Source organism: Phoxinus phoxinus (assembly GCF_949152265.1).
Source record: "Phoxinus phoxinus genome assembly, chromosome: 14".
NCBI lineage: Eukaryota > Metazoa > Chordata > Actinopteri > Cypriniformes > Leuciscidae > Phoxinus > Phoxinus phoxinus.
Genome location: NC_136889.1, coordinates 27,596,757 through 27,609,163, shown reverse-complemented (window position 1 = coordinate 27,609,163; position 12,407 = coordinate 27,596,757). Strand labels below are relative to the sequence as shown.

Here is a 12,407-nt window from a genome sequence, read left to right as displayed (position 1 = left end):
TTTTCTTGTTATAACAACAAAAAAAGTAAAAATAGCTATTTTAAGATATACTGTATATTGTTATCTATATTGTGATATATATTGTTGTAAAATGTTGTGTGTATATGTCTAAAGTCATCAGTCTTTGCAAATCTTATAAATCCTCCATAGAGTCAATGGGAGTGTAGTATCTTACCAGGTTCACCAGAAGTCACAGCGTGAACAATATCGTACTGGTTATTAAGCAAGAGGGAGTTCTGATGGTCTTGAAATACTGAATATGATATCAGCTTTGGGAAACATGATCAAACTTCACCACCTTTCTTCTGTGACGGTACATGTGCCTTAGCACTTCAACGTAAATTAATCTATGAATAGTTAATGGAATTCCCTTTGCTGATCTTTCTTGGATTCAAATCTGTTCCATGAGTTGGAGAGGGCAGAGGATGGTGCACCTGCTCATCTTCATCATCACATTTGCTGAACCACAGAATAAATAAACCCAAGCCAAATGTGTACAACAGGACTAAAGGCCCCTCAGGCTAAACTGCCTAACACTAGATAAACCGCAACAGCACTTTCCTAAACACTTGTTTATCACTTAACACTGTCAAATTTTCCTGATCCATTAAGCCGTTGCATGCATTGGCAAACGAGTCATTTTGAGGTAAATTGAAGATCATTTTTACTTAATTATAATTATATTTTCCATACCTGTCTCTTCGATTTTCAATAATAATTTAAGTCATTTCATGACACAATTTAACAAAGGTTTGTTTTGACATCTTTTCCAGTACATTGGATTTTTCACCTGCTCAAATGTTGACAACCAATTAAGAGGCTCTTTGACAGGTTTTCATGGAAGGACAGGAACTCAAACTCTTCCCTGACAAACATTTAACAGTGAAAGGGAAAACATTCACTTGAAAGATCAAATGTGAAAAGAACAACTTGTAAATTGCAATAAGACCAACATTTGATATCAAAAGGTTTTAGATTGGTAAACATTATGCTTTTAGAAAGCCAAACACACAAGGTTTAGGGTCTTCATATAATCGGAGCTAATTCATTTGTGTAATTGTTGATGTGGTGAACTCACCAATACAAGATGGAAGTGGTTTGTCCCACACCCTACGGTCTCCGCTGAGGCACGTCAGTGTGCTGCTTCCGTGCAGTGTGTATCCAGGATTGCAACTGTACAGCACGTACGTGTCTGCAAAATGGCCGTCGTCTTGGATTTTGTAGCCGTAATTAGGTGTCCCCGGCTCCTCACATTTGACAAGGTCAAAACCTGTTAGAGGGGCAGGATCAAGGTAAGCCAATTTGAACAGTAAAAAGACATCTGGCCACATGAAATCAACCCCCTGGCAGGCTGGATTGGCCTCTTGGTTAATAATGACATAAAGGCGGTGCAATAAATGATACACCTGCTCAAAACAGTTACCTATGCAGCCCCCAGGAGCCCGCCTCAAATTAATACCAGCACAGCATATGCTCAACTCAAAGATCACCTTTTTAAACATGTTGTCCATTCTTCCAGTATCCGTTTTGTTAATGCATGTTTCCAATGCAGGACAGCCTTTTCAAAACATGTATCTAAAAACAATAGACCTGCTGTGCCACTCTTAATACATTTACTAGTCTCCTTTATTTAGCTGGGAAGATGGTGGAAGTCTTAACGAGGAAATAATGAGGAGTGGGTAACGAGGATATTATCAGACTGTCTCTGACCAGCAATTAAAACTGTAATATCTTGCACATGCTGTGTCTTTACTGTCTTTGTTTCTACGTATTCTTTCTTCTAATTACAGCAATAGTATTCTTCTTTTTAAATGAATTTAGTGTCAAAATGTAGTGAGAGAGATTTAAGTGTGTGTTATATACGTGTACGTGTGTGTGTGTGTGTGTGTGTGTGTGTGTGTGTGTGTGTGTGTGTGTGTGTGTGTGTGTGTGTGTGTGTGTGTGTGTGTGTGTGTGTGTGTGTTTCATAAGTGTGCTTCTTTTTTCTGCTTCACAACCATCATAGGCAAAAAACAACAACCTTTGTTTGGCTATCTGGCATCTAGTTTATGAGTGATGTGCAAAATATGATTGTCAGCAGTCAGCCATCAAATTACTGTCACACACGAGTGACAATTCAATAGATTGAGCTGAAAATCAGTTTGAATCCATACACTCAATTCATTCTTAATCAAAGTGAATGCTAGATTTGTCAAAATGCATGATAAAGTGACACTTTTCTATCAGACAGTGTCAGCATATTGACTAAGTGATGGGTAAAAAAAGCAAGAAGCAAGTTTCACCCAAACATATGTGAATACCATTGGGCGTGCTTAAAAGATTCATCCAAAATAATGACTTGTTTGTGTACTTCTATAGCCGTGTCTCAAGATTTAGTGCATGATATTAAGATGGAGCCTTTATTGACATTTTGTTCAACTTACTACTGTATGATAGCTTGAATCCTTTGCTGGTACCGGTCCCATTGCTGTTAAACTCCATCCAGAGATGGTTGGATGTGCTGTTGAGGATGGCTTGAGACATGTCGTTTTTTGTGAAATTGCCCAGCAGTCTTGATGAGCTATCTTGACCATCATAAACCTATGAAAAACAAAAACAAAGACTAAAAGATGCAGGAATGTTTTGTTTTGCAGACGGTCAGTCTCAGAATTTCTTGTCCTTATGATATACCCGTCTGTTATAAAATACAAAAACAAGTGTTTTTTTCTCAGAATGATGACTTTTGGTGTCTGCTTTGAATTATGCAATTGCTTTTCAAAATTGCATATATTTTGAAACAATAACCCTGCGAAGAGAGTGCGGGAAACACTGCAGCATAGGGAAAAATATTAAAGGTCATAAATCAATGTCAAGCAGCAGTTTTCCACTTTCTGTTGTGGAGGACACTGTTTCAAGCTTTAATGGAAAATATCATGTGAGTCCATGCAGAATGGGCCACTGGTCTAAGGACTGACATTGAGTTCGCTGATTGTCTGTAATGATGCACATCTTGATGGAAATAAATGTTGTGATGTTATTTCCATCAAGAGGTGCATTTTTGGTCAAGATCTTGTATTGACAGTGCAAGAGTCAAGCACTCCTTAAAGTTTAATCCAGCACATCCCAAAGACTTTCAATGCATTTAAGGTCTAGACTCAGAGGTGCCAATTCATGTGTGAAAATGATTCTTCATTCTTCCTCCCAACCATTCTTTCACAATTTGTACCTGAATATGATATTGTCATCCTGGAATATGACCTTGATACACTTCCTAAATGGTTGTTTAAGAAATAAAAAGCTACTTACTTCATTAATTAGGGTTAAAAAATCTGTTCCAAAACATATAACATGCTATAAATAATAATTAAATCCAAACAGACATTTTTTTTGTCCGGGCAATGTCTAGTCTAAGAGCTAATTTACTGACAGATTCAAATTCAAATATCCTGAAATGTTGACAAACAATATTCTGATGATTAAATGCAGCAGAATCACTATAACTGTGACAAAATGTATGTGTTCGGAATTGCAAAAGCATCTCATTCTTACCCTTCATTTGTGACTTAATTAGTGGCCTTATTGGTCTTAAGGGACCATCTTTCTTCTGTGATGGTACATGTGCCTTGAGCACTGTAACGTAAATTAATCTATGAATAGTTAATGGTGTCTCAAAGTCCCATTTGCTGGTCTCTCATGGATTACAAACTGTTACATGTTAACAGTGTTGCAGAGGTGTTGCAATCGCCAAACTTCATCAAACTTCATGCAACTCTGCTTTGTGTTTGTAACGTCACAAATGACCACTTTAAAATAGAATTCAACTGAAATGTAATCATTAAAGGGATCGTTCGGAGTAATTTCAACCCAGGGTCCTTTGCACCTAGCCTGGCAAGCCAGACTTACATCAAGATGTTTAGTCTGGCAACTCTCCATAGACGCGGCTTAATCCGAGGGGCGGGATAAACGGTTGTCTCTCAAAATCCCTCTGCACGCAATAGGATTGTGCTACAACCAACCAGACCAACGAAGAAGGTGACGTAGTCAGAGCGGCAAAGATCCGGTCCAGCAAAACTCCGAACACTTCTTCCTTTTTTAAGAATGACTTAACTGCCGTTCTTTGCTCTTTTCTTAAAGAAAAACTTAACTCCAAGTCCTCCAGAGTCGCAGTCAAAGCCGATTCGAAAGACCACTGTTCTCCATCCGCAGCCGCAATTCTTTGTTTTCAAGTGGCAACCGTCGCAACTCTGTCGTCATATGTTAAGCCCGCCCCCGCCTACTCTATACACGACGTGATTGGCCTGACCCAATTTAGGTTTTTGCAGCTAGAAGGTCTATGGAGAGTTGCTAGACTGCCCTGGCTGCAAAATACATTTTGCTGCCGCTAGGGTGCATCTAGATTTCTAGGCTACTTTGCACCATGACCTCGAGCCAGCTAAACACCCCCCCCAGAAGCTTTTTTTTCCCCTTGGTTGAACATTATTAAATTTAGAGCTTATTTAGAGATATCAGCCGACTGGCTTAGTGCAGGCGCTAATGGATCCGAATGTTGTATCTCGTAAATTATCCCACTAATAATGCCCGGAATGGTACCAAACTTCTACAGTAATACAAATAGGTTCTGTACTCATAAAACAAGACATTGTAAAGTTTGTAAGTACATCAGGACTTTATTTAAATAACACTTGCCTGATGCTTATGCTAGCGCTAACCCGGACGTCGAGGTCACTTCCGTGATTTGGGAAAACCCCGTAAAAGTCCTGGCAGAAAGCGATGCATAAGGATGTAGTGTAACGACGCCCAGTTCCAGGAATGCACTAATATTTTGTTGGCAGTACCAGTTTGCAACAATTATTAGTTAACACTAAGTTTCAACACTTCGGAAAAAATTATGTAAAAAAATTGGATATACCAAAAAAAAATTTCAGCAACACATGATGAGTTAGATCGGGGTGACTTTTACGGGCTTTTCCCAAATCACTGAAGTGACCTCGTCTTCCGGGTTAGTGGTAGCAATTTAAATAAACTGTTATTTAAATAAACTCCTGATTTACTTACAAACGTTCCAATGCCTCGTTTTATGAGTACAGAACCTATTTGTACTACTGTAGAAGTTTGGTACAATTCCGGGCATTATTAGTGGGGTAATTTATGAAATTCGGATCCATTAGCGCCTGCACTAAGCCATTCGGCTGATATCTCTAAATAAGCTCTAACTTTAATAATGTTTGACCAAGGGGAAAAAAGCTTTTTGGGGGATGTTTGGCTCGAGGTCATGGTGCAAAGGACCCTAGGTTGAAATTACCCTTTAAACTGCTGTGGCTCATCCAAATTAAAGTTAATAAATAAATTAACTTAGATGTAATTTAATTCAACGGCTGATCCAAAATGCATGACTTCACAATTATTTAACATATAAACTATATATACACGTTGACAACCCTATGTATAAAATAATGTACAGTGATATAAAATGACTTCTGTTGGTCGTTCTTACCTTGAGGAAATCTCCCTCGTGAAGCTGGAAATTGGCGGCTGTGATTTGAATCCCCATGCCTCTGTCGGTCTCAATGCGGTAGATGCACTCGTGGTTGTTGTCGTAATTTAATGGGTAATTGGGGGACAGTAGTACACCCTGACTGCCCACAGAAGTAGCTCCACACTCGGCTAGGCAAATCCAGAAGTATGGATGGGAAAGAGAAATTGAAAATAAAGAAAAAGGTGAGAAGCCAAATGTTTACATATTGAGGGTCAAAAGTGCAAATATCTAATTTAACTTATTAAAGTAGCATGTAGCTGCAGAAAACTAGGTCTCAGCCACAAATAAGTTGGGTTGCCTTGAGGCCTGTAGTGCCCTGACAGCTGCTACTCTATTTCCTACGGATAGGCCAATTTTAGGCCAAGGTTTTGTACCGGTAAGATTGAGTATTTGTCATTTTGATGAATCACCGCCAGAACAACTTCAGAGGAATACTAATTAACAGAGAGGCCTTTGTGCATTAGCTAGTTGCTGGTCACAAAAGCTCACTGCTGTGTTAGTATCAGATGCATTTCTGTTTAATATTCTGCACCAGCAACTCTGTAAGTATATAAGCAGATGTTGCTTCAAGACCTTGAGCTCAGCAACTTAAAATAAAACTCTCCAGCAATGGCCTTCTTGTATCCAGACTTTTAAAACGGTATCAGTTCTCCTCAGAGACAAACTACTGAGAGAATTGATTCTAAAAGGAAGGTGGTTTTGTGCGTGTTGGCATGTGTGTGTGTGTGTGTGTGTGTGTGTGTGTGTGTGTGTGTGTGTGTGTGTGTGTGTGTGTGTGTGTGTGTGTGAAGACATCAAGAATACAGAATTAGTCTGGTCTGGTTCACTTTATTTTGATGGTCCCTTTAACACAGACTATAAGGGTGTATTCACACCTGCCTTGTTTGGTTCGATTGAATCGAACTCAAGTTTGTTTCCACCATTGGAGCGGATATTTTGGGCAGGTGTGAATACAGCAATCGCACTCGGGTGCGGACCAAACAACCAAACCGAGACCCAGAAGAGTCTCGGTACGGTTCCAAACGAACTCTGGTACGGTTCGTTTATGGTGTGAACATGAACCGAACCAATTGCAGAAAGCACTGCACCTTTTTTGAGAGGGTCAGTATTGAGGGTCAATTGAGGGTCAATTGTAAAATAACAAATAGTGTTATTTTACATATAGGCTTCATTATTAATTTCTGTACCGGAATTAGACTTTGTAACTTTGATATTTCGTATTCATCTCTGCTTGTAATTTGTGTATTTGTTCTTATTTTATTACTGTTCACTTGTCTTTAATAATGTTAGAACTTTATCAGTGAAGAGCATGCTCTCTCTGTCAGAACCGTCTTGCAGCACATCTTCGTCTTCGCAAAATCCTAATTACAACAGTGTATAGATGACATTGTGTAATATGATGCTCATAAGTTTCTTCATATTGCGTTAGCAGCTGATAACACCAAATCAGTAAAAGAATAAAAATTGCACTACGAAAGATCTCCATAAATTGCCTGTTTTTGCACTTCCAGCTTTTCCCTGCTTGAGAATGTCTGTCCAATGAATGGATGACTTTAGCACACATGTGGTTTGTTTTACACATTTTGGTTCACTTGGAAAAAGGGCAGTGTGAAAGCGGACCACACCAAACAAAAAAAATCAACATTGTATTTGGTCCGGACCAAAGCAAGTGAACTAGCGGACTTTCCTGGTGTGAATACACCAGTGGTGGGCCGTCAGGACCAGCAAGGCCTTCTCTGCTGGCCTCTATCAGAATCACTGACTTGCACTTTAATATATATTTTTTTTATGAATGAGTATTAAATTATTCCCAATAGTCTGTTCTTTTAATTTCATAGCTTTTCTCTTGGTTGCGCTGCTTCCAGTAGTGCTTTTTTTTTTAGCTCTTTTATCCAATCATACTTCAGCCATCATGTGTCGCCAGGGTCAAATCTGCCTCGAGGCCTTCAGAATCGATACTGCGGGCGCCTGTAGCTTAAAATGCATGGCAATGAAACTATTGCTTTAACCAATCAGATAATAAGTGAGATTTAATCAGCCAATCAGATTTCGAGTTGACTGCAACGGGGCCATCTAGCAGGCGTACAATAACGTAGGCATCTTCCCGCCATTTTATTGGATGGTCAGAGTGTGTACTACTTTTACTGGTAGTCGGAGCTAGCTAACTGCATCTGTAGCGAACTGCGTAAACTAAAATATATTCCTGTAGATTTAATAGTTTTTCAACCAACAAATTAATGTTTATTTCCTTCCTCGACCACCAGCAGGTTCAAACCTACCGGAAAAAATCCCTTATTCAGCTCACGCAGAGTCACGGAACTCTATCGATCTGTCCCGGGTAAAAACAGAACTGACTGTAATGTATGCCAGGACTGATTTTGAAGGCGAAAGTCCCGCTGATCTCTTTGATATCGTTCAAAAATCTGTGTGAGAGCTTGTGTCAGCTGTAACGTTACACATCGTCATGTTTTGCAGTGTTTTCCCCGTTTACTGCTTCTGTCGAGCAGACACTCTCAGCACTAAAGCGAATTAAAACTTATGCCAGAAATACGACGGGACAGACTCGACTTTCTACACATTAACCTCGATGGCGAAATAAAAGGTTGTAGGGATTGAAACGCACAGAAAATCTGTACAACAAAGTATTTTAAGTCTTTTTGAGGAAAGAAATTAGGATAGATTTTGTGTAAAAATTTTAACTCCTTGTGTACTATTGTAACCATTGAAGGTCAAGACAAGGGAGGATCCGTTTCTGAACTTATAATCGGAACGCAAGAACCACTGTACGCCAACACAAAAGCCGAACCCACTCGCTCGTTTCCGAACTCACCGCATTAACCCTATAACTGCCGGAGCAAAATAAAAACAGGAATTTCACAACACTTATAGAGAGTATGTGCGTGCGCTGCTACACTATTAAAAGTTATTAATAGTAGGACTGGTAGGGTTAGGGTTAGAATAAGGTGATATGTAGTTAATAGGTAAATAAATTAAATAAAATCAATGTTAATGCAATAAATTAATCATAGGCTATATATATAGCTATATATATTATATATATATATATAATTTTATTTTTTACCCCTAAAATGAAATAGCTAAGGTGTCCATCTCTCCCCCTCCACTTTATAATTAAATAAAATGCTTTTTGATTGGGAAACTCTGGTCTGGAGGCTTTCAAAAAGTGGAGATAATTTCTTACAATTAGAATTTCCATTTCAACCCTTTATCAATTTTTGTGGCTACTATAATCCTAACCTCTCCAGGCTAATGTTTGTTGTGTTCACCAGACCAATTAAAGGCACACTCACAAGCTCTTATTACTCCACAGCGATTAACCACTATTAAAACCCGGTCTGACAGGAGGACTGCACAATTACAACTAATTATTTTGTCAGCATTTTTAACTCTGTCCACACATATCCATGCCCTTAACCACTTAACAGCCACAGTAGAAAGATTGCAATCTGCAATCTGATCAATTTTAATTCATTTATTATAGCAGGTTACATCTCTGAAAGTCTTTCACCCTACAATGCGAACATTTACTGTGTCAAGTTCCACTATAAATAAAACATTAATAAGATGGGGGAATAGTCCGAGCATTTAAATAATGAATTTGAGGCACTGTAAAATGGACTCAATTTAGGGTGAAAGGCAGAGACCAGATTTCTAAAAATATGCATTGGCTAAAATTTCACTCTAGTTCTCCCTCCCTTTTATTTTATGGCCAAATTAGCCTGACCAATATTAAAATGCCAACACACTAGAAATTACTGATTCAAATCACTGAGAATGGATGACTCAATAGTTGAAATCTGCATTTTAAATGTCTATTCATTACTCATAACATTATTCATAACATTACTGGTGTGCATCTTGAGACGAAACAATGGCACTGACATTTTACTAGGCTTAAACCTTTTCTGTGAAACCGGGTGCATACATATATTTATGTAGACACTTTTCTATCTTAAAATACTTTATTACGAATATAAACCATAAGAAATTCCGAATCCACTTAATTCCAGTTCATTAACATTGAATTACTTTTTCAGAGTAACAGAAGAACATTCCGCTCCAAATGTGTTAACTGCATTTTAAATCTCAATCACGAGTTCATTCTTATTACAGTAATAATATCTTAGTCTTAAATAGTCTTTTTGGTCATGTTAATTCTGAATTCCCTGCCTTAATATAGTATGTGTAAATAATCAACATTTTCAAGTTTCAAAAAGTACATAAAGACATAGTAAAAGCATTCCATATAATACTTATATTATACCATATAATACATTTAGTTTTGTACAGGTAATTACAAACCTGCGCACATATATTAAAATGCGCATAACTATAGAATTCATTCTTAATGCACACGTGAGTGCCATCAGAGTTTCTCACAGGTTCGCTTTTAAAGTCTGTTTAGAGAGAACGGTGTCGTATTAGCGGCCTCTAATTTAATAACTAATTATCCTTGCGACGGAAGTGAATCAATCAAAACTAACTTTAGCTGGAAAATATCTTTATTCAAGAACCGCTATAAAGCCAAAACAATCTCTGTTACCTTAAATTATCAGTTTATATCTGTAAAGCCGCTTTGAAACAGTCTACATTGTTAAAATCGCTATATAAATGAAGATGACTTGACTTGATTTAATAATAATAATACAAAGCAAAATTGTCTCTTCAGAAGACTTGTATTAAAATAGCTCGATTCAAATGAAGCTCGATTCAAATGAAGCTTGAGCATTGTGATTAACTAGTCTTTCAATGGATTGGCATAATACTACATTGAATTACTACTTAAATAAACACTCTGATGTAGGAGGATAATAAATGAAATCATATGACCACCTACCCACACACCTGGGCAGGGCTGCACTCCATACTCTCCGCCCTCCACCCAAGCAAGTGATCTTACTCTCGCCTTCCAGACGGTAGCCCGCAAAACAGGAAAAGGCCAGCGAGTCGCCAACCCCGAACTGGAAGCCCACCCTCCTGCTGTACGCTGGTACTCCTGGGTCCTCGCACGGCTCCAGGCTGTACTCTGTGGTACAAAGTCATAATAACTCTTAAACCTCCAGACTGCTTAGCAAAGCATGGGTTAGAGTAAGCACCATGACAACAGTGCCTTCAAGCACACAATAATGAACAGAATGAGCGATGCCCCCACCAGAGAAGGTGATATTGAAGCCCTCGTATGACATGGAGAAGTCCGAGACGAAGCGTAGCTGGACGCTGTAGTTGCCGAACAGGCCAGCTTTGATGGAGGGAGGCAGGACGGAGCCTGTGAGCCTGGCCACCGGCTCAACGAAGCTGCCGTCCTCGGTAATGAGCAGGTAATCATGGGAGTCTTCCAGGTGGAACGTGTGGAAGAGAAGCTGCACTCCTGGGGAGTTTCAGATGAGATTAGGGCCGTCAGTCACAAGCAAAATCTCTGTTTCAACCTCACAACCCACTGAGAAGCCTTCAGAGAGAGCGTAATACTGATCGAAACAGAATCGCATTTGCCCGACATGGTGCTGAGTAATAAAATGTAGAGAAATGTGAAAGGTATCTTAAATTCGTTATCAAGGGTAATTTCAAAGGGCACAGAAAGGAACCTTATGGGTAAAATCAATGTGTTTCAAACTGTTATCAGTCAATGGTTTGTGTGGCTCTCGCGCCTGTAACCTGTTCTTTGGTATTACCTTTCCCATGAGACACTTCTACCGTCCAAGTGCAGTTCAGCGAGTTTGGGTAGAAATCTGGAAAACCAGGCGAAAGAACCGTTCCGGTTTTTCCGTAGATATAGCCCCCACACAACGCTGGAAATACAATAACAAGAACAAATCATGTTTGCATTTCTTGCCAGTGGTTTCAGCATTTTGCTATATGGTTGTTAAGATGTTTTGGATGGTTGCCAGGGTGTTGCTATATTTGCTTCATTGCTCAAATAATAACAATCAACAATGGTTTAAATATAAGTCCAGATGAAGTTGATGCTGATATCTGGGTCACACTTGGCAAACAATATCCAGAACATGTAAAATACATCTTCCATAAATAAATACATATAATCAAACTTCCATACAACACAACTTCCAAGGCTTTTTATAGCGAAACTACAAGATGATGGATGCTAAACAAAACATGGAAATAGACATGTTTGTACATGAAAAGCAGCAGAGTTTAACGATACGCTAACTAATAAGAGGTTGACATCGCATACAACATAAATACTTGCAAGAAGATCAAAAGGAGATGTAACAACTGAGACAATTTTCCAACGTGAGAACGTCTGTCAGTGGAGACAGTAAAAAAAAAAGCTTTTTTTTTTTTCTTGAAGCACCAAAGCTGTAAGACAGACATCATAACAGAATATCGAATACGTCCTTGAGCCATGATCATCGTCCTGCTTTCATCAAAATATATCATACAACACAGGTTATGACAGCCTCAGCATTTTGTCCTTAAACAGCCCATTAAATCTCTTCATCAAACGACAAACTCTGAATAATTAAATTTGTAGGATTTTTTTTTCCTTTTCAATAGAATAATGAAGGAGAATATTATGGAAGCTTGTTTCCGTCACAGAACAAAAACTAAAAAAGGCAATTGTGACTTTTTACACAATTCTCACAATTTACATCTCACAATTCTGACTTTTTTCTTTTCAGAATTGTGTTATTTAAACTTTTAAATATTACACTTGCAATTACAAGTTATAAGGTCAGAATTATGTGATATTAAGTCGCAATTGAGAGTTGTAAAGTAAAAAAAAAAAAAAGTCAGTCTATTTTTCTGTTTTAAATTGTTTTATTCCATGGAGAAAAATCATTCAAGATTTCACAGCAAAAAGACAACCTGAAGTACCACATTCTGAAGGTGCATGTTTTTAGAAATATATTAA

General features: G+C 38.3%; 1 protein-coding gene across 1 annotated transcript in view; it reads right to left on the bottom strand.

Annotated features, from left to right (window-relative positions):
- LOC307010858 (CUB and sushi domain-containing protein 1) overlaps positions 1-12,407 on the bottom strand; it is a 605,591-nt gene that overhangs the window by 163,693 nt on the left and 429,491 nt on the right. Inside the window, exons 19-24 of the mRNA XM_079635929.1 lie at positions 11,206-11,322; positions 10,689-10,904; positions 10,374-10,562; positions 5,474-5,643; positions 2,424-2,580; positions 1,079-1,270 (exon numbers count right to left, since the gene is read on the bottom strand). Of these exons, the coding sequence (XP_079492055.1) occupies positions 1,079-1,270; positions 2,424-2,580; positions 5,474-5,643; positions 10,374-10,562; positions 10,689-10,904; positions 11,206-11,322 (1,041 nt within the window). The remainder of the gene's footprint in view (positions 1-1,078; positions 1,271-2,423; positions 2,581-5,473; positions 5,644-10,373; positions 10,563-10,688; positions 10,905-11,205; positions 11,323-12,407) is intronic.